The 23,040-nt window shown below is 37.2% G+C and overlaps 2 protein-coding genes across 2 annotated transcripts; one reads left to right on the forward strand and one right to left on the reverse strand.

The window, feature by feature from the left end:
• Nucleotides 1-2,951: 2,951 nt before the first annotated feature.
• On the reverse strand, nucleotides 2,952-3,296 carry GCK72_026026 (uncharacterized protein; the record flags this gene model as incomplete). The annotated part of the gene is made up of 1 exon (XM_003101986.2): nucleotides 2,952-3,296. The coding sequence occupies one exon, from the start codon at nucleotides 3,294-3,296 to the stop codon at nucleotides 2,952-2,954; it is 345 nt and encodes a 114-aa protein (XP_003102034.2).
• Nucleotides 3,297-11,802: 8,506 nt separating this feature from the next.
• Nucleotides 11,803-12,189, forward strand: GCK72_026027 (uncharacterized protein; the record flags this gene model as incomplete). The annotated part of the gene is made up of 2 exons (XM_003102031.1): nucleotides 11,803-12,018; nucleotides 12,070-12,189. 2 exons carry the CDS (start codon nucleotides 11,803-11,805, stop codon nucleotides 12,187-12,189), a joined length of 336 nt encoding a protein of 111 aa, XP_003102079.1.
• Between the last annotated feature and the right edge of the window lie 10,851 nt (nucleotides 12,190-23,040).

Genomic DNA, 23,040 nt, shown 5'->3' on the forward strand with positions numbered 1-23,040 from the left:
CAGACTGCTAATCAGTACTTGTGCAGTAATGTAACGTTGTTGTAACATAATGTCAGAAGTCAGATATCCTTGCAACGTTTTGGCTCCATGAACTACCGTACTATGCATGGTACAATAGAAGTTCGTTGTTTATATATATTCTTTTTTCTCTAACAATTTATTCAACAGATTGAATTAATACAGAAAACAAGAAGATTATAACAAACACACAAATCAACAGAAATAAAAACCAAGATACAAAAAATTTTCATTACACCACAAGGCACACCGACTCCAATTTCTGTGATCCTTCCGAATTTCTGGTTTCTGCAAACACAAATAACATTATAATAGCTCCATGAATTGAATAACAAACCAAGTTGCTCAATCTGGCCGGTCAGCTGAATAACATTCAATTCCTGACGTGTCAAACATTCCATCGTTTTGTTTTCGACGGCACTTTTCGCGATTTTCTGAAAATTTATTTGCATGAAGTATTTTTCAAATTCAACACAAACCTTTGTTCTTCAACTGAAGATGCGACTCAGTGAGCTCCAATTTATTCACTTTCTTGTTTTGGTCGGATTTTTTTTTTCAACATAACCTTCCCTGAAAACTTTCATTCATGTTTAACCAACTTTATACCTCGACTGACCATTTCTCTCAATATCAACATTCAACCCAATCGCTAGAATGCACATACTTTTAGTGACGTGCAACTTCTCCAGTTGCTATTCTCGTTTTCAAACTTACCCCGTCTTTCAAACTCAGTTCTCAAGTTTCGAAATTGATTTTCGAAATGGGACACGTCTTCTGTTGCGTGAAGTGCTGAAAATAACTGACTAACATAAGTTTGAGAAAGTCTATACCAATCTGGAGAAATCTGGATAAACCTACTTCTGAAACTCACATTGTCGACTGATTTGTTCGTTCAATTGAGCATTTTTCCAGATCAAATAATATTGCTATTTGTTGAATCTGGTTTCTGTAACAAATTATACCGGGAGTATATGAAACAATTTCTAAAACTATGGAATATTTGGAAGAAACTCATCTATAAAAACAAAACTTTATGGATTTTACAATAGAAATTATGAAATTTCATGTATGCGAAGTTTTTCGGTGAAAATGAATAGTGACTCAAACGAAACAGTGAGAGATTTCAGATTAAATTTCAATGAAAATGCCAAGGAGTTTTAAAACTGAGATCTGAACATACAGGGTTTAAAAAAAATCATGAAAACACAATCAAACCGTCAAAAATGGTGCCAGACCAAGTTTCTAATTTTTTCCCCAATTACTTTATTTTTGAAGCACCAGTAAAAGTTTGGATTATAATAAGCACAAATTTCGGGAATATGCTTGTAGCAATTTTTAGTTGTTGTTCAAAAATGGGACAATGTGGAAACTCGGCTATTTGGGTGTCTATGATTCGAATCCGAGTGGCAAACATGTTCTCATAACTTGCGTTCAGATTGTCCTAAGCACTCCCTGGGGTTTTCAGAAATTTCCGAACTGTTGACCCCTCAAGTTGTTACAAAATTACGGTCTATTTTCAAATTAGTCTATTCTCTCATCTTTCTTGAGTTTTTTTCTCTCTAAAAATAACTCTAATATAGTTTACATTTTAATGAATAAAATCTCACCTTATCAGTCCAACCAATCCATCTTGATTCCACATTGAATCCTAATCTGAAAAAAATCCGGCTTTGAAATAAGTACAATTAAAAAATTCTTCAAACAATTTACCCAGAACTCATCCTTCAAACCTCCAAACTAAACAAAATTAGAATTCCAGAAAAATCAGATTGTGGCCGTGGCGGCTCTCACACAGTAGGGTAACTGAAAATTTATAATTAATTTTATAAACTTTTAGCTAATATTTTACTTACCCAAAACCACCAATCATAAAAAAAATTGAAATCACAAAAAATCAATGTATATATCCATATTTCGACGATTCATTCAGTAGAACGTCTGGAAAAAGGTTTCATTAAATAATATTCTATAAAAACATGAATTTTCTGGGATTCCTCCACGGACCCACTCACCTAGTTGTCTTTCGACGGAGAATAAAAATACGACGCAATACGTTGGCTAGTTGGAGCGTCCTCTTCTCTCGCGCCTCTCCATCTTCAAAGGTCTCTAATCTATTATCGGGGAGAAATTCATTTGTGTTGCTGTGTCTCCGGGAAGAGAAATTATCATTTTCTCTTTCTCTACGCTTTTGACTATCCTTGAGGTATATGTGTCAGTTGGTCAGTCGTCCTCCAGTCGGATAGAAGTGGAGACAAAAGGAAGAAAAGGAAAGAAAGATGTTCAGGTCACTATCAATTACAGTGCCGTTTTCAATTGAAATTGTCCAACTTTGAGAGGGTGTTAGGGTATCCCTTGTTGTCCCACAATTAAATTTTTGATGGATTATACAGTTCAAAAGTAGATCTTCATTTTTGTAGTTGACAACTTTTTCATACGGACACTTTCAAGCAAGTTACATATCGACAAAGTAATTTCTCACACAAATCGAGCGACTACAGTACAAAACAGTGGGATTTTTGAGCTTTCGTCTTAAAATGACCATAACTCTATAGATAGTGTCCGTACAAAAAAGTTGACAGCTACAAAAATGGAGCTCTACCTTTAATATGTATAAGCTGTATTTTATTTTTCATCTGTATAATCTGTATTTTGTTTTAAGTGAGATAATCATGCAAATTCTTGATATGATCACGTGACAGATGCAGATATGGTTGCCTTCCAAGGACATCAAACAAAGGGAGAAAGTGGGAAAAAGCGAGAGATGCAGACACTTCACCTCTCCCCTCCCCCCTATGCAATGAGATCAAAGATCAAACTATGTTCCAGATAGCGGCCATAATTCTCTATTCGCCTTCAAATATAAACACAAATGGCTAAATGGGATAAAAAACCGAACAAATGATAATGAATGAGAAATATATATATATGTTTATTTATTTATGCATCAATGTTTTTGGATTTTTTGGATTAGTGGTCTTTAAGAAGACCGTTGGGTTCGGTGGTTTGGTCTTAAAGAAGACCGTTGGGTGTATCAAGATTCTCCTTGCCAATCTCATGTCTTTAGGCATAATCAGGTTCCATTTGTGGTGAAGGCATTTCAATTGGGTCTCGAAATTCAGGCAATCCGGTTCGAGAGGCAGTGTCACTTCATCTCGTCTCTTCAGCGGTTTCAGAGCTACCACTATCAGATGGAGCTCAGTTCCGAAGAGGTGACGCAGCTCGCAAGTCGGCTGACAGGACCGGTGGACGTATGGTCTCTTCTCTGCCGAGACCGTCATGCAAATCTGCTCCTTTTGTTCTCCCAATTTGATGTCATCGTAGATATTGTGGGAAGTTTCATTTTTCCAGAGACACCAGAAGCAGAATAAGAATATAGAAAAAAGAAATTAGGATTCAATAAAAATCATAGAGGAGAGGGGACAGCCATGCAGTAGACTATCTAATGTTTCATTTAATAGAAATGAAATGGGGAAGGGAAGGGGTGCTGCCAGCCAGAAGGCTACATGAACACGGTGATTTTTTCGGTACCACCTCCTTTCTTTCTAACGAGTTTTTCTCGAAAATGGCTAATTATTTTCGGAAAATTCTTTTTAACTGCTATAGATCCTCCAGTTACCTCGGGTAATTACAATAAAATTTGCGAAAATTTTAATTCATTTTTGAGAAAAACTCGTTAGAATGAAAGGAGGTGGTACCGAAAAAATCACCGTGCATGAAGACAGGACTGACAAGGTAGACTGCCAAACGACGGAGGACGCAAAGAACACTACGAATTATGCGCGCGAAACGCAGCGAACGCAAAATGCGCCAACGCAAAACACGCCAACACACACTAATACGACACTGCGTTCTCAAACAAGAGAACGCAGATGTTGTCTATTAAGATAATACGTTTTCACCCTCAACATTATTGAGTTAGAGTGGTAATGGAAAATGATAATATAATGCAATACAATACAATACAATACGGTACATTTTGGTCATACAAACAAAGTAATGGATGTAATGTTTGAACAAATAGAAGTAAAATGTAGAAATTAGATGAGGACTCAAGCTGTGCAACGAGTTAATTAAAAAAAATTGCTACGAGAGTATCGGACAATGGAAACATCATGATTAGCTTCTAAACTTCGGCATGGGTTCAGATATTGTGTGACAAGAAAAGGTTACTGTGGAAAAATTGTCATTGTTCTTGGTGATTCCTAGAAGCTCAACACACTCGAAGATGACAATCATCCCAATAAGTTGTAGTCAAAAGAGGTGTCTTTCCCATTTTTTTAATTCCAGATGCTTTCGGAACCTCCTTATCCGGCATGTCTCATGACAGGGATGTAGAAAAAGAGCCAAAAATACCGAAATCGAGGAGAAATTGCAGTCGTCTTGGTGCCACAGGTCATCGATTCTAGCATTTATTCCATTGAAGAGACAGTGTAAAAGAAGATGAAAAATGAGTCGTATGGTACCTGATTGCAATGTAATTGTCAGAAAATATGGTCAAACTCACATAGGTATCTTTCTAATACATTTCTATAATTTTCCATGTTTTTCGTGCTGAAAATACTGAAAAATAAAAACAAAAATTTTGTCAAAAACTGCATAAGCTTCGCGTATCTCGAATTTGAACAGTTTCCACAATTATCTCTTCATGAAATATAAGGAAACACAAAGAGGACTTGAACCTCCGACCAAGCTGTTATCCATTCGGAACACAGCGCCGCTTGGGACTTTCACTTCCATTTTTGTCACTTTCACTTCCATTTTTGTTTTCAGAAACGTATGAGCATCCAAACGTATCAGGATTGAGATAACGAGATTAATCTAATATCAGCGAGTGACAATAACATGGGTATCATGAATCACTAATCTTCTCCTTTAAAACGAGTGCATCTTGCACCCAAAAACAGAACATTTTGGAACTTTAAAACGAAACCTTATCCTAATTTTGTTGTGTCAAAGTCTGGGGTGTGTGTGCTAGTTGTTGGGCTGTTGGTGATGAAATTTCGTGATAAAAAATTCTCGAATGCAAAAATTAGGTCCACAGGTACCCGCCTGTTAGATTATAAAACGGATGAAACAAGTGTTCTATCGACGCACCAGATGTTGATGACTAATGTCTTTTTGGCGCGCAGACAGAAGGGACTGGGAATGGACATCGGGACACACAGACCGGAGGATCGTGGTTTTTGGCGGATGCTTGTTTGCCGTACATCTGAGCGGTAGAGGTTTTCTTTGAATTGACGTGTCATTTTCAGAGAATATCAGTCTTTGGAGGTGTATCATTGAAAATGAGTAGATATATATTATAACTACAACAGAAAATTCCGGAATCCCTTATCTTCCTGTAGTTGACTAGATTGTATTTGATTTGATCTCAAGTCACATCATTAAATTTTTGTTTTTGATTCATTTTTTGCTTCCAAATCCGCTACATTTCGATCTTGATATTTACCAACGTCAATAGTCAAATAAACTAGTCATGTGGAATAACAAACAAGAAGATTCGTAGTTTCTAGTGTGTGTGCGATCATATGCATTCAACTGAAGATAGAAAAAGATACAACGGTGTTACCAGGCGCATGAAATGAGAATTAAGTAGACTCAACCAGAAGTAATTTGAACATAAATTGGATAACATGAAGACAACACAAGGAAACAATTCGAAACTCTCTAGAATGATATCATATCTGGAACAAAAACACGAAAAACATAATTGGAACCGAGATTTTTAACATTTTTGTGATATTCTATGATAACAATCACATATCTCATTGTTACAGTCACAAACATCCCACACAAGCAAAAACTTTTGTAATCCTGATATTTTCAGTTTTCATATTGATAATCCTCCTCGTGACGAACTTTATAAAATACGTAACTAATCTTATCCCGTTTCAATAGAAACTGAAGATATTGAGCTAACGAGATTAGTAAAATAACAATGAGTAAGCAACAGTTAAAAATAACATGTTCAACAAAGTTTTCTGATCGCTTAATTGTGCCCGCGCTCCCAAATAATAAAATCAGTTTTATGACATGCTTGACCCAACTTGCTTCTCATTTTATTGGTTAATAAAGTGGACCGTCGGTAACTGGAGTTCTATCGATCCGCGTGCCAAAGAGAGTTGAAGTGGACATCAGGACACACATAAATGTGGGCATAAAAAAGATATTCAAAAAGAAACAAGGAAAAAATTGAATAATATAATATTACCGTAAAAACTGTATCTGAGGTGCATGCACCTCTATTGTTCAAATAGTCCGTCGGACGGCCACTCTATACGAGGGGCACTTCAAAAACAGAGTTCATCTATAATATTGTCGACGAATTCGCCCGATTTCGGTAAATACGATAATGACAATTGGAAATCATATGGATATTGATTGCATCGTTCACCTTGAACCATTCATACTAGACCTAAGAAGACTGAGCCGCATATCTCATGGCTTTTATTGGGTTTCTGACTATAAAAGCATACGTAGAAATTGTTTATAGTTAAATATCAGCGAGTGACAATAGTATTTGTGTCACTAATCACTAATCTTCTTTTTTGAAATAAGTGCATTATGCACCAAGAAACATTCCGTTTTGGAGTTTCGAATCAAATCCCTATCCTAATCCTGTTATGTCCAAATCTGATGTGTATGTGTTACAGGGCTTTGAGCGTAACGATTAAAAGTAGAACGAAAAGTAACTTAAATATCTTTTTAAATTTTCAAATAACTAGTATTTTTTTGGAGGAAGTTTGTTTGGCGTACATCAGCGTCGGACACGGTCTATTCTATTTGAGATGGCGAACAAAAAAAAGATTGTCGAATGTATAAGGAGGGTTATTTCTGCGATGGGCCAGTTTTTCTCTTCCGTAAGCCAGCTCCCCGTTATAATATCATCAGTTGTAGGACTGAAGTAACCAGCTCACATGTCCGTCAGCCTGTCGATGTGTCCCGATGTCCAACACTCTTCCGTTCTAAACGTCCCACATGGAAACCGCATAAATTTCACTAGAAGTATTAATTGAATTTTGGGATATAATTTTTGTTGAGTGCTTTTCAAATGTTTTGGCTCAAGAATTACTTTCCATAATTTGAATTCCAGTTTCTTCTCCGTGTCTATTTTTGATATTCAAACACAGAAGAATTTTGGGCCTGATCTATACGTGCGTCAATTGTTTCATGAGCGGTCATATGGAACAAAGACTCATAAGATCTTCAGTTTCTACATATTTTTCAGGTATGTAGAATAATTCATGTGTATTCACGTGGAAATGATAAGAAGCTCAAATCGTGTCACCTGGTACCAATGGAGTAAGATTTCCGTGAAGAATGACTCATCTGGAGACTAATACGGTAATATCAGTGCTGGAAAAGTAAACCTTGACAACAACTAAAAAAATTCTTATCTGGAAAACTTCAAAATCCAAGGAAGTTGACCTGGAGCAACACTGAACTTTGCTGGAAACATAAAATCTTTCAGTTCTTCGCAGCATTTTCAGCCATCTGGAGAAATGTATAGAGCCACTTCACCAGAAGGTCATGCTTACAATCACAATGTTTGACATTCTTGCAGAATCCTTCACAATCGTACGATGTTTAGCTTTTCCTTGATAATCTGTTTTCGTCATGATTTTTAATAGATGATATTAATACTCATCTCATTTGTATTGAATTTCTGGGAATTGAGATAATGAGATTAGTGAAGGGCAGTGAGTAAGAAACAGTTGGGAAAAACATGTTTTCCAAGGATTCTTAATCTGTTTCAGTGTTTGCCAGTGAACTTCAACCCGAACAAGATGACTATGATTACGCTTTTCTCTCAAAAATTTGCAAAAGTTAGAAAGTTTGTAAAGGCAATGGGCATTATCTGAAAAAACATGATTAATACAAAATCAGTCAAATTATTTCTGACTTCAGCTGTTTCAGTGAAAAATGAGAAACAACGTCTATTGTTTTCAGTTATTATTCTCTGGGAAGCTGAACTCAAAGAATTTGCGCACTTCCAAAACTTCTTCCGCACCGAAAGAGGTCAGTTTGAAAAAGCCATCATTTCACTTTTATGCGCAAGGTGTTCCGCCAATGACTAATGAAGGGAGGGGGAGTGGATATCGGGACACACAGACCGGAGTGCGGTGGAAAAAAGCTGGTTGGTAGCAAGTTCCGACGGATGGATCTTCTGGGGTACATCTGATTCATTTCGTGAAGAAAACAAAGCAAAAACACCAGTTATTGTATTAAAGTAACCAGCTCACATGTGCGTAACCCTCTCGATGTGTCCCAATATCGAACACTCTTCCCGCCTAACCTCCCCACATCGAAACCGCAAACATTTCCACCATACATTGTGCATGCATTTTATTAGACGTATTCATTGTAAATTGGGATGTAACTTTTTTTAGGAAGTTCTATTCAAGTCGCTCTATTTTATTCTCTTTTTATCATCCTTTCTCTATTTTGGTTATTCTTCGAGGATATTTCCGAGAAGAAGGTTCAATAAACGGGTCACTGATACTTTTGTGTTCTTTCTAACATCGCTTATCTTATAAACATGCCGCATACACTTTATTTTGGGACGATTTTATATTTCTTCTGAGAGGCGATCAGTCTCCGACCGCTACCTTCATTGCCCTCTCAACAGCTACACTCCAAGAACTTATGTTCTTCCAAAACTTCTTCTGCGCCGAAAGAAGCCAATTTGAAAAATACGTCATTTTACTGACCTGCAACCTTATAACAACCTCATGATAAAAAGTGTCAGCTAAAAAAGTTTCTGAGTACAGATTTTTAAAAAATAACATGTTTCAGGATCGCTCAAAACTTTTCCTGCACCAAAAAAGATCATATTGAAAACAACGTCGTTTCATTGATCTGCAATATTGAAGCTGCCTGAAGAAAAGAAGTTCTCAACCAAAAAGTTTCTGTGAACCGATTTTTGAGTGATAACATGTTTCAGGATCGTTCAACTCAACATGTTTCATTTTCTTCCTGGTCACATTCTTGTATCAGAAACTACAAAATTTGAGTGACTCTATTCTCTCTGATCCGAATAACAACCTTCGCATCAATAACTCTTCTGACTTGATGTCACAAAAAACATCTCTGAATAGGATTTATGTCATAGAAAAAAGTGATCACACGGATTTTGAGTGCATCATGCACCTAGAAACATGAAATTCCAAAATTTGCGAAATGAAGCCATATAACGCGTTCTCTGTAAGACTCGAGCAACGTGTGCCCTAGGGACAGATTTTTATACAAGCATGTATTATGGGCCTCTAGTAACCCATATTCACAATATTGGCTCCCGGCTCGCAGGTACGGTAGTACGGTAGGTGCTCAAAGGTGCAAAAATGAAATTTTTGCTGTTATGTCGTAGAAAGCTGAAATTTTTACCATGTTTCATAGGTGTAAAATGAAGTATTTCCACAAAGTTTCGAAACATGGTTCGAAAAATTTCTCGAGTTGTAAGATAAAATCATCAATTTTTAAAGTATTTTTGGATTAAATTGAAAAAAAAGTGCCATTTTTGAAATAACATGTCTGAGGATTTTTTTGTTTTAAATGAACCACTCAAAGTTCTTTTTAAAAAACAAGACATCGCCCTATATCATCGATTCCCAACAGTCGAAAAGTGACAAAGTTGAAAACTAAAAAAATCGAATTTTTGAATTTTTCATTTTTCTCGTCAGAAATAAATAGTCCATGTTTTTTTGAGTATTTTTTGTATTGACACTTTTTATTTTTCTTCACAATATCATACTAAAAAATTACAATTTTTGAAAAAAAATTTTTTTTTGATGATTTTTTATGTGAAAATTTTTTTTTCAAAAAAGTATGAAACTGATAATTTATTGCAAAATTCTTGTTTTAAATACCAGAAACTATTGTTTTAACACCGTTTAGGTGTTTTTATAACAACTACGGATAAGAGCAACTCGAATCACAACAAGACCGAATCAGAACTGCTCTGTGCGATTGAGAGTTCGAATATTAAAAGTGTTTCTTTATTATTTTTCTTATTCACGATGTTTCATTCTTTTCCTTATTTATCTTTGACTTTTGTTCACTTTCTTTTTTGACGGAAGACTCGGTGCACCGATCGGTAGAGATGGAAAAAACTCGTTGACTCGGAAGAGGTCTATGATGAGAACAGCGGAGAAAATAGTGATTTCCAAAACCCTATTAATTAAACTAAACAAGACAACCAACGATATTTTTGAATTTTAAAAGCTGTCTTCAAATTTGGTTCTTTTTTTCAAATAAACGAATCAACAAATTCCAAAATTTTTTGGTGATTCGGTGTCGTTGTGATTCGAGTTGCTCTTATCCGTAGTTGTTATAAAAACACCTAAACGGTGTTAAAACAATAGTTTCTGGTATTTAAAACAAGAATTTTGCAATAAATTATCAGTTTTATACTTTTTTGAAAAAAAAATTTTCACATAAAAAATCATCAAAAAAAATTTTTTTTTTCAAAAATTGTAATTTTTTAGTATGATATTGTGAAGAAAAATAAAAAGTGTCAATACAAAAAATACTCAAAAAACATGGACTATTTATTTCTGACGAGAAAAATGAAAAATTCAAAAATTCGATTTTTTTAGTTTTCAACTTTGTCACTTTTCGACTGTTGGGAATCGATGATATAGGGCGATGTCTTGTTTTTTAAAAAGAACTTTGAGTGGTTCATTTAAAACAAAAAAATCCTCAGACATGTTATTTCAAAAATGGCACTTTTTTTTCAATTTAATCCAAAAATACTTTAAAAATTGATGATTTTATCTTACAACTCGAGAAATTTTTTGAACCATGTTTCGAAACTTTGTGGAAATACTTCATTTTACACCTATGAAACATGGTAAAAATTTCAGCTTTCTACGACATAACAGCAAAAATTTCATTTTTGCACCTTTGAGCACCTACCGTACTACCGTACCTGCGAGCCGGGAGCCAATATTGTGAATATGGGTTACTAGAGGCCCATAATACATGTTTGTATAAAAATGCAAGCCCTAACTTCTTTACAGACTCTAGGCCCCTATGTACTATGGCGATGCTCGAGTCTTACAGAGAACACGTTATATCATAATTCCAACATGTCACAATCAATGATCAGTGTTTAGTGATTAGGTTTCAAGTAAACAGAAGTCAGATATCAGTAATGGATTTCAGTTAGATGACGTTGACAATTTCAGAATGTTGTACAGACAACAGTATAGGAAGGTGCTCATACTGGATATATTCTAGTCTCATTTCAAGAAAAAAGTCTTAGCCTTCCATATCGATCTACCAAAACTCGACTGCCAACAACAGAACACTCCATAACTGTAATAGTTCCACAACAAATACATTTTTCGAGCTCAGTGAGAAACTGATTCAGCTTCATGATATCTTGGTACCTGATGTCACGTTACGTAGTTTCAAAGCAACCCGGAACTAAGTAATCTGCTCTAACCTATTTGTTCAGTTTTTACTTTTTAAATCACTATCAGCATTTGTAGAGCCTACGTAACAGATTTCTGTGATTTTTACTTCCTTGTTATAGTGTAGTTTCAGAGCGATTTCTGATCTTTACAATTTTCGGTCTTGATCTTACAAAGGGGGTGGGGCCAGATAAGAACATCATTTGTACCGGAAAATGGGTGGAGCTCCCAAATCATCATAGCGGGTCGAATTAAGGGCGGAGCAAGTTCGTTCTTTAAAAGAGCTGGGCGTGTTCACTGTTTACCACCCACAACTCAGTCACTTGAGTCCTCTTCCGCCACCTCTTCCACCCTCTCTCCATCCTCCGAAATGGCAAGACTCGTCGCTGTACTCCTTCTCCTTGGACTCCTCCACCCAGTTCTCAGCATTCGCTGCTTTAGGACTGATGAGTTTCACAAAAAGATCATCGATAATCAAAAAGCCTGCACGGCCCAGTTCGACCCACAAGACGGAACGTCGTCTTTCTCTGGGCTGCAGAAACTTCCAAAGAGCTTCACCCATCAAAATGATGGATGCGTCCTCAAGGTTAGTTGATTGATAAAACGTGTTGACATCCTAATTATTATCTATTTTCAGACCCAAAGAAGCCGCGTCGGGGAAGTCTTTGATTTGTGGGACTGCGCTTGTTTTACAGACCTCTGTAACGCTCCAATCTCATTCAAACAATTCAAACATGCGCAGTACTCGCTGGCTTGAGCTGCCAACAATGAATTGATGTCGCACCTCACTGTGTCCTTGACTTCTCAGCTCTCCGTCTCTCCACCACCTCGTCTATACACGTAACCTCTTTAAACAATCTAACCTCTCTATTCTTTTTTCTGACATGATCAAAGTGAAAGTGAATCAATAAAAACTTGTTAAAGTAGCCCGTGTTTGGGGGTTCTTGGAATTTCAGGTACTAAAGGGGGGGAGGGAGGAAGGGACTTCAGCATCATATGAATTTCGTCTGGTCTTTCATCTTGGATTCAGTTCTCATACCGGAGTTGTCGAACAATGGCGGATCTTTTAATCTCTGCTTATGAGGATAACGAACATGCGGAGCTGCCTTCACAAACCTGATAGTCCTCCCAAAGTGGCACTCGCGTTTTCTATGATGAAAAATGAGCAAACTTTCGGAGCAAAAAAATCCACTTTTTCGGGAGTTTTGCAGTTTTTGACTATTATCATTGTTCAAAGCAGACTCGAAACTATCAGTGTGCAAGTTTATAGAAAATTCTGAACGGGTACGGAAAGTCAATTCCCTTGTGAGGAAGAATTTGAATTTGACTATTGCACTCAGGAAACATTTTCTACTTCTGAAGAACTCTTTACAAAAAAAACGGTCAAAATACATATTATGATCATGTTGGAATAATAACCAACATGCTTAATCTCACTCTACTCACGGGAAAGAGTGGATGGGATATGAAAACCGAAAATTTTCTAAAAGATTTATCTCTGGTGTTAGCTGATTGTGTCTCTATTGGACACCATCCAAAAATCATGAACTGCTGTCTGGTGTTACCAATTTGACATTTGCAGTTTTGAAACTGAAGTAATTGGATGGCAATGATTTTTTGGTAGTAGTCATCCCATCCGCACAATTAGCCCTACCCGATCAGATAAGCTTACTAAATGCGTGGGAAATGGAATAACTTACAGTCATGCAGATCAGACTAAACGGAGTAGACTAAGAAAAACAAAGGTAGAATTAAGAAATACTAAAGATTGAACAATATACTGATATTCAAGTGGAATGCAGGTTGGAAATGTTACCACAAACCTAATACAAAATTTTGATCATTAGTTTTTTTCTAAAAATGCAAAACAACCGGCTGTCAGGAATTAATTCAAAATGAGAGAAATATTCGTAATAGACAAGTAGCGGAAGAGTCAGTAGCTCAGCACAAGAAAAATGCGAGAACACGACGCTCTCGCCGCTTTTATATTGCATAAATGCACATGACTTGCTCTGGTCATATGTACTTTTATGGGAGGAGACTGATATTCACACTAAGTCAGCTGTCTAGACTTCTCTTCTTGATATCAATGATCAAAAGATTATCTCGGAAAATTATTGGCCAATAACTACCAGGATGGAGCATATTTCTTGAATACATCAATATTCTTAAATACATCAATATTGTCCTTGGCACTGGGTCCTATTCTTGATTCCGTCATCCGTTGTTGGTTGATGTTTTTTGAAAAAATAAAATTAGATGAAGAAATCAATTTTCTTGACACATTGCAAACTCAACATACTCTAGCCCGGGAGGATTCAAACCCGCGTCTACTGAAGAGAACCTCAGCCCGGATAAGTATAGACTATTACAGCGCCATGCTCGATCAGTCTAACCGGAACCGACACAGATAAGAATGGTTGGGGAAGTCAATAATATAAAAAATATCCCGTTTTTGAAAGATTTAATTCAAAATTCAAAATTATCCCGTTTTTGAGAATTTCAATTATAGCTTTTTTTCATTTCTAGCCCGGGAGGATTCAAACCCGCGTCTACTGAAGAAAACCTCAGCCCGGATAAGTATAGACTATTACAGCGCCATGCTCGATCAGTCTAACCAGAACCGACACAGATAAGAATGGTGGGGACGTCAATAATATACAGAGTGTCCTAATTTTAAAAACGTGACCTATTGCGAGGTAGGCATCTCTCTCCATCGGTGCATACGTCGACCCGTCTTGATCACTGCGGGCTTCCACTCGTCCATTTGTATTTTCGTAGGCCGTGTTTACTGCAGCTTCTTGGAGATGCTGAGACGAGGTGCTGAAAGAAATAGTTTAATTTAAAGTCAATGTTATAAAGTGTTGTGGGGAACTATAAGCAAAAGAATTAATCTTAAATAGACCTCACAGCTGGCCGCATTGAGGGGAGAATGACTGAAGACTGGCCTACTAGCAGATGTGTGCGGGTGTGGCCTATTGGGTGCGTCCGGTATGATTTCCCAAGAAGATAAGGTGGCAGACTGTATTATGTGAAGAAAAACGTACCAAACAGTATACCGAAAGAGACAATGTGTAAATTGATTGACATTATTACATCTGATAAGACATCTGCTATTTACCTGAACTACCGTAGTACTGATTTAATAATAGGGGTCAGGAAAAAGTAATTTTTCAAAGAAATGAGACAGTAATCAAACAATTCTGGGGGTCGTGGACGGTTTACCGTCGTCTATTCGATTTCCCAGAAAGATAGTGACAGGTGGTAGTATTTGTGGCAGCGAACAACACAAAGAACACTGGCCCACATTTTGTTTTTATTGATCTCTGCGTTTGCACCTTGTTGGCTTACGAATGTGAAGATCAAAAATCCGTTTGAATGAATTCCCAAAAATAGTGGGAAAATGAAGAAATGTCAGTAATTTCGGAAGTTTTTTCGTGTTCTGCTCAAAAAGTTCACATCAAATCACTGATGTGTGATAGTATAAAGCTGAGAAATTTAAAAGAAATTTTGGGAATCACGGGTGCACTAAAGGAAATAGGAAAAGAAGAGAAGGAGCGAATCATTAAACTGTCTTAATTACATCTCATCTTAACTACATTACCGTGATTTTGTCTAATATCGAGATGTCACGTCAGAAGAAAAAGTTATTCTAATTGTTCAAAATAACTTACCAATTCTAGAGTCTCATTCCATATGAACACTTTTTTCATGTACACGAGTAGGCTTTCATCGTTACATCAGGTGTATTGTCCTTGGCACTGAGTCCTATTCTTGATTCCGTCATCCGTGGTTGGTTGATGTTTTTTGAAAAAATAAAATTAGATGAAGAAATCAATTTTCTTGACACATTGCAAACTCGACATACTCTAGCCCGGGAGGATTCAAACCCGCGTCTACTGAAGAAAACCTCAGCCCGGATAGTATAGACTATTACAGCGCCATGCTCGATCAGTCTAACCGGAACCGACACAGATAAGAATGGTGGGGAAGTCAATAATATACAGAGTATCCTAATTTCGAAAACTTCACCTATTTTTCCTTTGCGAGGTATTCATCTCTCTCCATCGGTGCATACCTCGACCCGTCTTGATCACTGCAGGCTTCCACTCATTCATTTGTATTTTCGTAAGCCGGGTTTACTGCAGCTTCTAGGAGATGCTGGGACGAGATGCTGAAAGAAATAGTTTAATTTAAAGTAAATGTTATAAAGTGTTGTGGGTAACTATAAGCAATAGAATGAAGCATGGAGAACTTAAATAGACCTCACAGCAGGCCGCATTGAGGGGAGAATGACTGAAGACTGGCCTACTAGCAGATGTGTGGGGGCGTGAGGGCGTGGCCTATTGGGTGCGTCCGGTATGATTTCCCAAGAAGATAAGGTGGCAGACTGTATTACCGTCGTCTATTCGATTTCTCAGAAAGATAGTGACAAATGGGAGTATTTGTGGCAGAAAACCACACTAAGAACACTGGCCGACATTTTGTATTTATTGATCTCTTTGTTTGCACCTTGTTGGCTTACGAATGTGAAGATCAAAAATCAGTTTGAATGAATTCCCAAAAACAGTGGGAAAATGAAGAAATGTTAGTATTTTCTAAAGTTTTTCGTGTTCTGCTTACAAAATTCACATCAAACTACTGATGTGTGATAGTATAAAGCTGAGAAATTTTGGGAATCGCAGGTGCACTAAAGGAAATAGGAAAAGAAGACAAGGAGCGAATCATTAAACTGTCTTAATTACATCTCATCTTAACTACATTACAGTGACTTTGTCTAATATCGAGATGTCACGTCAGAAGAAAAAGTTATTCTAATTGTTCAAAATAACTTACCAATTCTAGAGTCTCATTCCATATGAACACTTTTATCATGTACCCGAGTAGGCTTTCATCGTTACATCAGGTGTATTGTCCTTGGCACTGAGTCCTATTCTTGATTCCGTCATCCGTGGTTGGTTGATGTTTTTTGAAAAAATAAAATTAGATGAAGAAATCAATTTTTTTGACACATTGCAAACTCAACATACTCTAGCCCGGGAGGATTCAAACCCGCGTCTACTGAAGAAAACCTCAGCCCGGATAGTATAGACTATTACAGCGCCATGCTCGATCAGTCTAACCGGAACCGACACAGATAAGAATGGTTGGGGAAGTCAATAATATAAAAATTATCCCGTTTTTTGAAAGATTTAATTCAAAATTCAAAATTATCCCGTTTTTGGGAATTTCAATTATAGTTTTTTTTTTTCATTTCTAGCCCGGGAGGATTCAAACCCGCGTCTACTGAAGTAAACCTCAGCCCGGATAGTATAGACTATTACAGCGCCATGCTCGATCAGTCTAACCGGAACCGACACAGATAAGAATGGTGGGGGAAGTCAATAATATAAAAATTATCCCGTTTTTTGAAAGATTTAATTCAAAATTCAAAATTATCCCGTTTTTGGGAATTTCAATTATAGTTTTTTTTTTCATTTCTAGCCCGGGAGGATTCAAACCCGCGTCTACTGAAGAAAACCTCAGCCCGGATAGTATAGACTATTACAGCGCCATGCTCGATCAGTCTAACCGGAACCGACACAGATAAGAATGGTTGGGGAAGTCAATAATATAAAAATTATCCCGTTTTTTGAAAGATTTAATTCAAAATTCAAAATTATCCCGTTTTTGGGAATTTCAATTATAGTTTTTTTTTTCATTTCTAGCCCGGGAGGATTCAAACCCGCGTCTACTGAAGTAAACCTCAGCCCGGATAGTATAGACTATTACAGCGCCATGCTCGATCAGTCTAACCGGAACCGACACAGATAAGAATGGTTGGGGAAGTCAATAATATAAAAATTATCCCGTTTTTTGAAAGATTTAATTCAAAATTCAAAATTATCCCGTTTTTGGGAATTTCAATTATAGTTTTTTTTTTCATTTCTAGCCCGGGAGGATTCAAACCCGCGTCTACTGAAGTAAACCTCAGCCCGGATAGTATAGACTATTACAGCGCCATGCTCGATCAGTCTAACCGGAACCGACACAGATAAGAATGGTTGGGGAAGTCAATAATATAAAAATTATCCCGTTTTTTGAAAGATTTAATTCAAAATTCAAAATTATCCCGTTTTTGGGAATTTCAATTATAGTTTTTTTTTTCATTTCTAGCCCGGGAGGATTCAAACCCGCGTCTACTGAAGAAAACCTCAGCCCGGATAGTATAGACTATTACAGCGCCATGCTCGATCAGTCTAACCGGAACCGACACAGATAAGAATGGTTGGGGAAGTCAATAATATAAAAATTATCCCGTTTTTTGAAAGATTTAATTCAAAATTCAAAATTATCCCGTTTTTGGGAATTTCAATTATAGTTTTTTTTTTCATTTCTAGCCCGGGAGGATTCAAACCCGCGTCTACTGAAGTAAACCTCAGCCCGGATAGTATAGACTATTACAGCGCCATGCTCGATCAGTCTAACCGGAACCGACACAGATAAGAATGGTTGGGGAAGTCAATAATATAAAAATTATCCCGTTTTTTGAAAGATTTAATTCAAAATTCAAAATTATCCCGTTTTTGGGAATTTCAATTATAATTTTTTTTTTCATTTCTAGCCCGGGAGGATTCAAACCCGCGTCTACTGAAGAAAACCTCAGCCCGGATAGTATAGACTATTACAGCGCCATGCTCGATCAGTCTAACCGGAACCGACACAGATAAGAATGGTTGGGGAAGTCAATAATATAAAAATTATCCCGTTTTTTGAAAGATTTAATTCAAAATTCAAAATTATCCCGTTTTTGGGAATTTCAATTATAATTTTTTTTTTCATTTCTAGCCCGGGAGGATTCAAACCCGCGTCTACTGAAGTAAACCTCAGCCCGGATAGTATAGACTATTACAGCGCCATGCTCGATCAGTCTAACCGGAACCGACACAGATAAGAATGGTTGGGGAAGTCAATAATATAAAAAATATCCCGTTTTTGAAAGATTTAATTCAAAATTCAAAATTATCCCGTTTTTGAGAATTTCAATTATAGCTTTTTTTCATTTCTAGCCCGGGAGGATTCAAACCCGCGTCTACTGAAGAAAACCTCAGCCCGGATAAGTATAGACTATTACAGCGCCATGCTCGATCAGTCTAACCAGAACCGACACAGATAAGAATGGTGGGGGAAGTCAATAATATAAAAATTATCCCGTTTTTTGAAAGATTTAATTCAAAATTCAAAATTATCCCGTTTTTGGGAATTTCAATTATAATTTTTTTTTTCATTTCTAGCCCGGGAGGATTCAAACCCGCGTCTACTGAAGTAAACCTCAGCCCGGATAGTATAGACTATTACAGCGCCATGCTCGATCAGTCTAACCGGAACCGACACAGATAAGAATGGTTGGGGAAGTCAATAATATAAAAAATATCCCGTTTTTGAAAGATTTAATTCAAAATTCAAAATTATCCCGTTTTTGAGAATTTCAATTATAGCTTTTTTTCATTTCTAGCCCGGGAGGATTCAAACCCGCGTCTACTGAAGAGATCTTCAGCCCGGATAAGTATAGACTATTACAGCGCCATGCTCGATCAGTCTAACCAGAACCGACACAGATAAGAATGGTGGGGACGTCAATAATATACAGAGTGTCCTAATTTTAAAAACGTGACCTATTTTTACTTTGCGAGGTAGGCATCTCTCTCCATCGGTGCATACGTCGACCCGTCTTGATCACTGCGGGCTTCCACTCGTCCATTTGTATTTTCGTAGGCCGTGTTTACTGCAGCTTCTTGGAGATGCTGAGACGAGGTGCTAAAAGAAATAGTTTAATTTAAAGTCAATGTTATAAAGTGTTGTGGGGAACTATAAGCAAAAGAATTAATCTTAAATAGACCTCACAGCTGGCCGCATTGAGGGGAGAATGACTGAAGACTGGCCTACTAGCAGATGTGTGCGGGTGTGGCCTATTGGGTGCGTCCGGTATGATTTCCCAAGAAGATAAGGTGGCAGACTGTATTATGTGAAGAAAAACGTACCAAACAGTATACCGAAAGAGACAATGTGTAAATTGATTGACATTATTACATCTGATAAGACATCTGCTATTTACCTGAACTACCGTAGTACTGATTTAATAATAGGGGTCAGGAAAAAGTAATTTTTCAAAGAAATGAGACAGTAATCAAACAATTCTGGGGGTCGTGGACGGTTTACCGTCGTCTATTCGATTTCCCAGAAAGATAGTGACAGGTGGTAGTATTTGTGGCAGCGAACAACACAAAGAACACTGGCCCACATTTTGTTTTTATTGATCTCTGCGTTTGCACCTTGTTGGCTTACGAATGTGAAGATCAAAAATCCGTTTGAATGAATTCCCAAAAATAGTGGGAAAATGAAGAAATGTCAGTAATTTCGGAAGTTTTTTCGTGTTCTGCTCAAAAAGTTCACATCAAATCACTGATGTGTGATAGTATAAAGCTGAGAAATTTAAAAGAAATTTTGGGAATCACGGGTGCACTAAAGGAAATAGGAAAAGAAGAGAAGGAGCGAATCATTAAACTGTCTTAATTACATCTCATCTTAACTACATTACCGTGATTTTGTCTAATATCGAGATGTCACGTCAGAAGAAAAAGTTATTCTAATTGTTCAAAATAACTTACCAATTCTAGAGTCTCATTCCATATGAACACTTTTTTCATGTACACGAGTAGGCTTTCATCGTTACATCAGGTGTATTGTCCTTGGCACTGAGTCCTATTCTTGATTCCGTCATCCGTGGTTGGTTGATGTTTTTTGAAAAAATAAAATTAGATGAAGAAATCAATTTTCTTGACACATTGCAAACTCGACATACTCTAGCCCGGGAGGATTCAAACCCGCGTCTACTGAAGAAAACCTCAGCCCGGATAGTATAGACTATTACAGCGCCATGCTCGATCAGTCTAACCGGAACCGACACAGATAAGAATGGTGGGGAAGTCAATAATATACAGAGTATCCTAATTTCGAAAACTTCACCTATTTTTCCTTTGCGAGGTATTCATCTCTCTCCATCGGTGCATACCTCGACCCGTCTTGATCACTGCAGGCTTCCACTCATTCATTTGTATTTTCGTAAGCCGGGTTTACTGCAGCTTCTGGGAGATGCTGGGACGAGGTGCTGAAAGAAATAGTTTAATTTAAAGTAAATGTTATAAAGTGTTGTGGGTAACTATAAGCAATAGAATGAAGCATGGAGAACTTAAATAGACCTCACAGCAGGCCGCATTGAGGGGAGAATGACTGAAGACTGGCCTACTAGCAGATGTGTGGGGGCGTGAGGGCGTGGCCTATTGGGTGCGTCCGGTATGATTTCCCAAGAAGATAAGGTGGCAGACTGTATTACCGTCGTCTATTCGATTTCTCAGAAAGATAGTGACAAATGGGAGTATTTGTGGCAGAAAACCACACTAAGAACACTGGCCGACATTTTGTATTTATTGATCTCTTTGTTTGCACCTTGTTGGCTTACGAATGTGAAGATCAAAAATCAGTTTGAATGAATTCCCAAAAACAGTGGGAAAATGAAGAAATGTTAGTATTTTCTAAAGTTTTTCGTGTTCTGCTTACAAAATTCACATCAAACTACTGATGTGTGATAGTATAAAGCTGAGAAATTTTGGGAATCGCAGGTGCACTAAAGGAAATAGGAAAAGAAGACAAGGAGCGAATCATTAAACTGTCTTAATTACATCTCATCTTAACTACATTACAGTGATTTTGTCTAATATCGAGATGTCACGTCAGAAGAAAAAGTTATTCTAATTGTTCAAAATAACTTACCAATTCTAGAGTCTCATTCCATATGAACACTTTTTTCATGTACACGAGTAGGCTTTCATCGTTACATCAGGTGTATTGTCCTTGGCACTGAGTCCTATTCTTGATTCCGTCATCCGTGGTTGGTTGATGTTTTTTGAAAAAATAAAATTAGATGAAGAAATCAATTTTCTTGACACATTGCAAACTCAACATACTCTAGCCCGGGAGGATTCAAACCCGCGTCTACTGAAGTAAACCTCAGCCCGGATAAGTATAGACTATTACAGCGCCATGCTCGATCAGTCTAACCGGAACCGACACAGATAAGAATGGTTGGGGAAGTCAATAATATAAAAATTATCCCGTTTTTTGAAAGATTTAATTCAAAATTCAAAATTATCCCGTTTTTGGGAATTTCAATTATAGTTTTTTTTTCATTTCTAGCCCGGGAGGATTCAAACCCGCGTCTACTGAAGTAAACCTCAGCCCGGATAGTATAGACTATTACAGCGCCATGCTCGATCAGTCTAACCGGAACCGACACAGATAAGAATGGTTGGGGAAGTCAATAATATAAAAATTATCCCGTTTTTTGAAAGATTTAATTCAAAATTCAAAATTATCCCGTTTTTGGGAATTTCAGTTATAGTTTTTTTTTCATTTCGAGCCCGGGAGGATTCAAACCCGCGTCTACTGAAGTAAACCTCAGCCCGGATAGTATAGACTATTACAGCGCCATGCTCGATCAGTCTAACCGGAACCGACACAGATAAGAATGGTTGGGGAAGTCAATAATATAAAAATTATCCCGTTTTTTGAAAGATTTAATTCAAAATTCAAAATTATCCCGTTTTTGGGAATTTCAGTTATAGTTTTTTTTTCATTTCGAGCCCGGGAGGATTCAAACCCGCGTCTACTGAAGTAAACCTCAGCCCGGATAGTATAGACTATTACAGCGCCATGCTCGATCAGTCTAACCGGAACCGACACAGATAAGAATGGTTGGGGAAGTCAATAATATAAAAATTATCCCGTTTTTTGAAAGATTTAATTCAAAATTCAAAATTATCCCGTTTTTGGGAATTTCAGTTATAGTTTTTTTTTCATTTCGAGCCCGGGAGGATTCAAACCCGCGTCTACTGAAGTAAACCTCAGCCCGGATAGTATAGACTATTACAGCGCCATGCTCGATCAGTCTAACCGGAACCGACACAGATAAGAATGGTTGGGGAAGTCAATAATATAAAAATTATCCCGTTTTTTGAAAGATTTAATTCAAAATTCAAAATTATCCCGTTTTTGGGAATTTCAGTTATAGTTTTTTTTTCATTTCGAGCCCGGGAGGATTCAAACCCGCGTCTACTGAAGTAAACCTCAGCCCGGATAGTATAGACTATTACAGCGCCATGCTCGATCAGTCTAACCGGAACCGACACAGATAAGAATGGTTGGGGAAGTCAATAATATAAAAATTATCCCGTTTTTTGAAAGATTTAATTCAAAATTCAAAATTATCCCGTTTTTGGGAATTTCAGTTATAGTTTTTTTTTCATTTCGAGCCCGGGAGGATTCAAACCCGCGTCTACTGAAGTAAACCTCAGCCCGGATAGTATAGACTATTACAGCGCCATGCTCGATCAGTCTAACCGGAACCGACACAGATAAGAATGGTTGGGGAAGTCAATAATATAAAAATTATCCCGTTTTTTGAAAGATTTAATTCAAAATTCAAAATTATCCCGTTTTTGGGAACTTCAATTATAGTTTTTTTTTTCATTTCTAGCCCGGGAGGATTCAAACCCGCGTCTACTGAAGTAAA

The sequence above is a fragment of the Caenorhabditis remanei genome, chromosome X (genome assembly GCF_010183535.1).
Source record: "Caenorhabditis remanei strain PX506 chromosome X, whole genome shotgun sequence".
Taxonomy (NCBI): domain Eukaryota; kingdom Metazoa; phylum Nematoda; class Chromadorea; order Rhabditida; family Rhabditidae; genus Caenorhabditis; species Caenorhabditis remanei.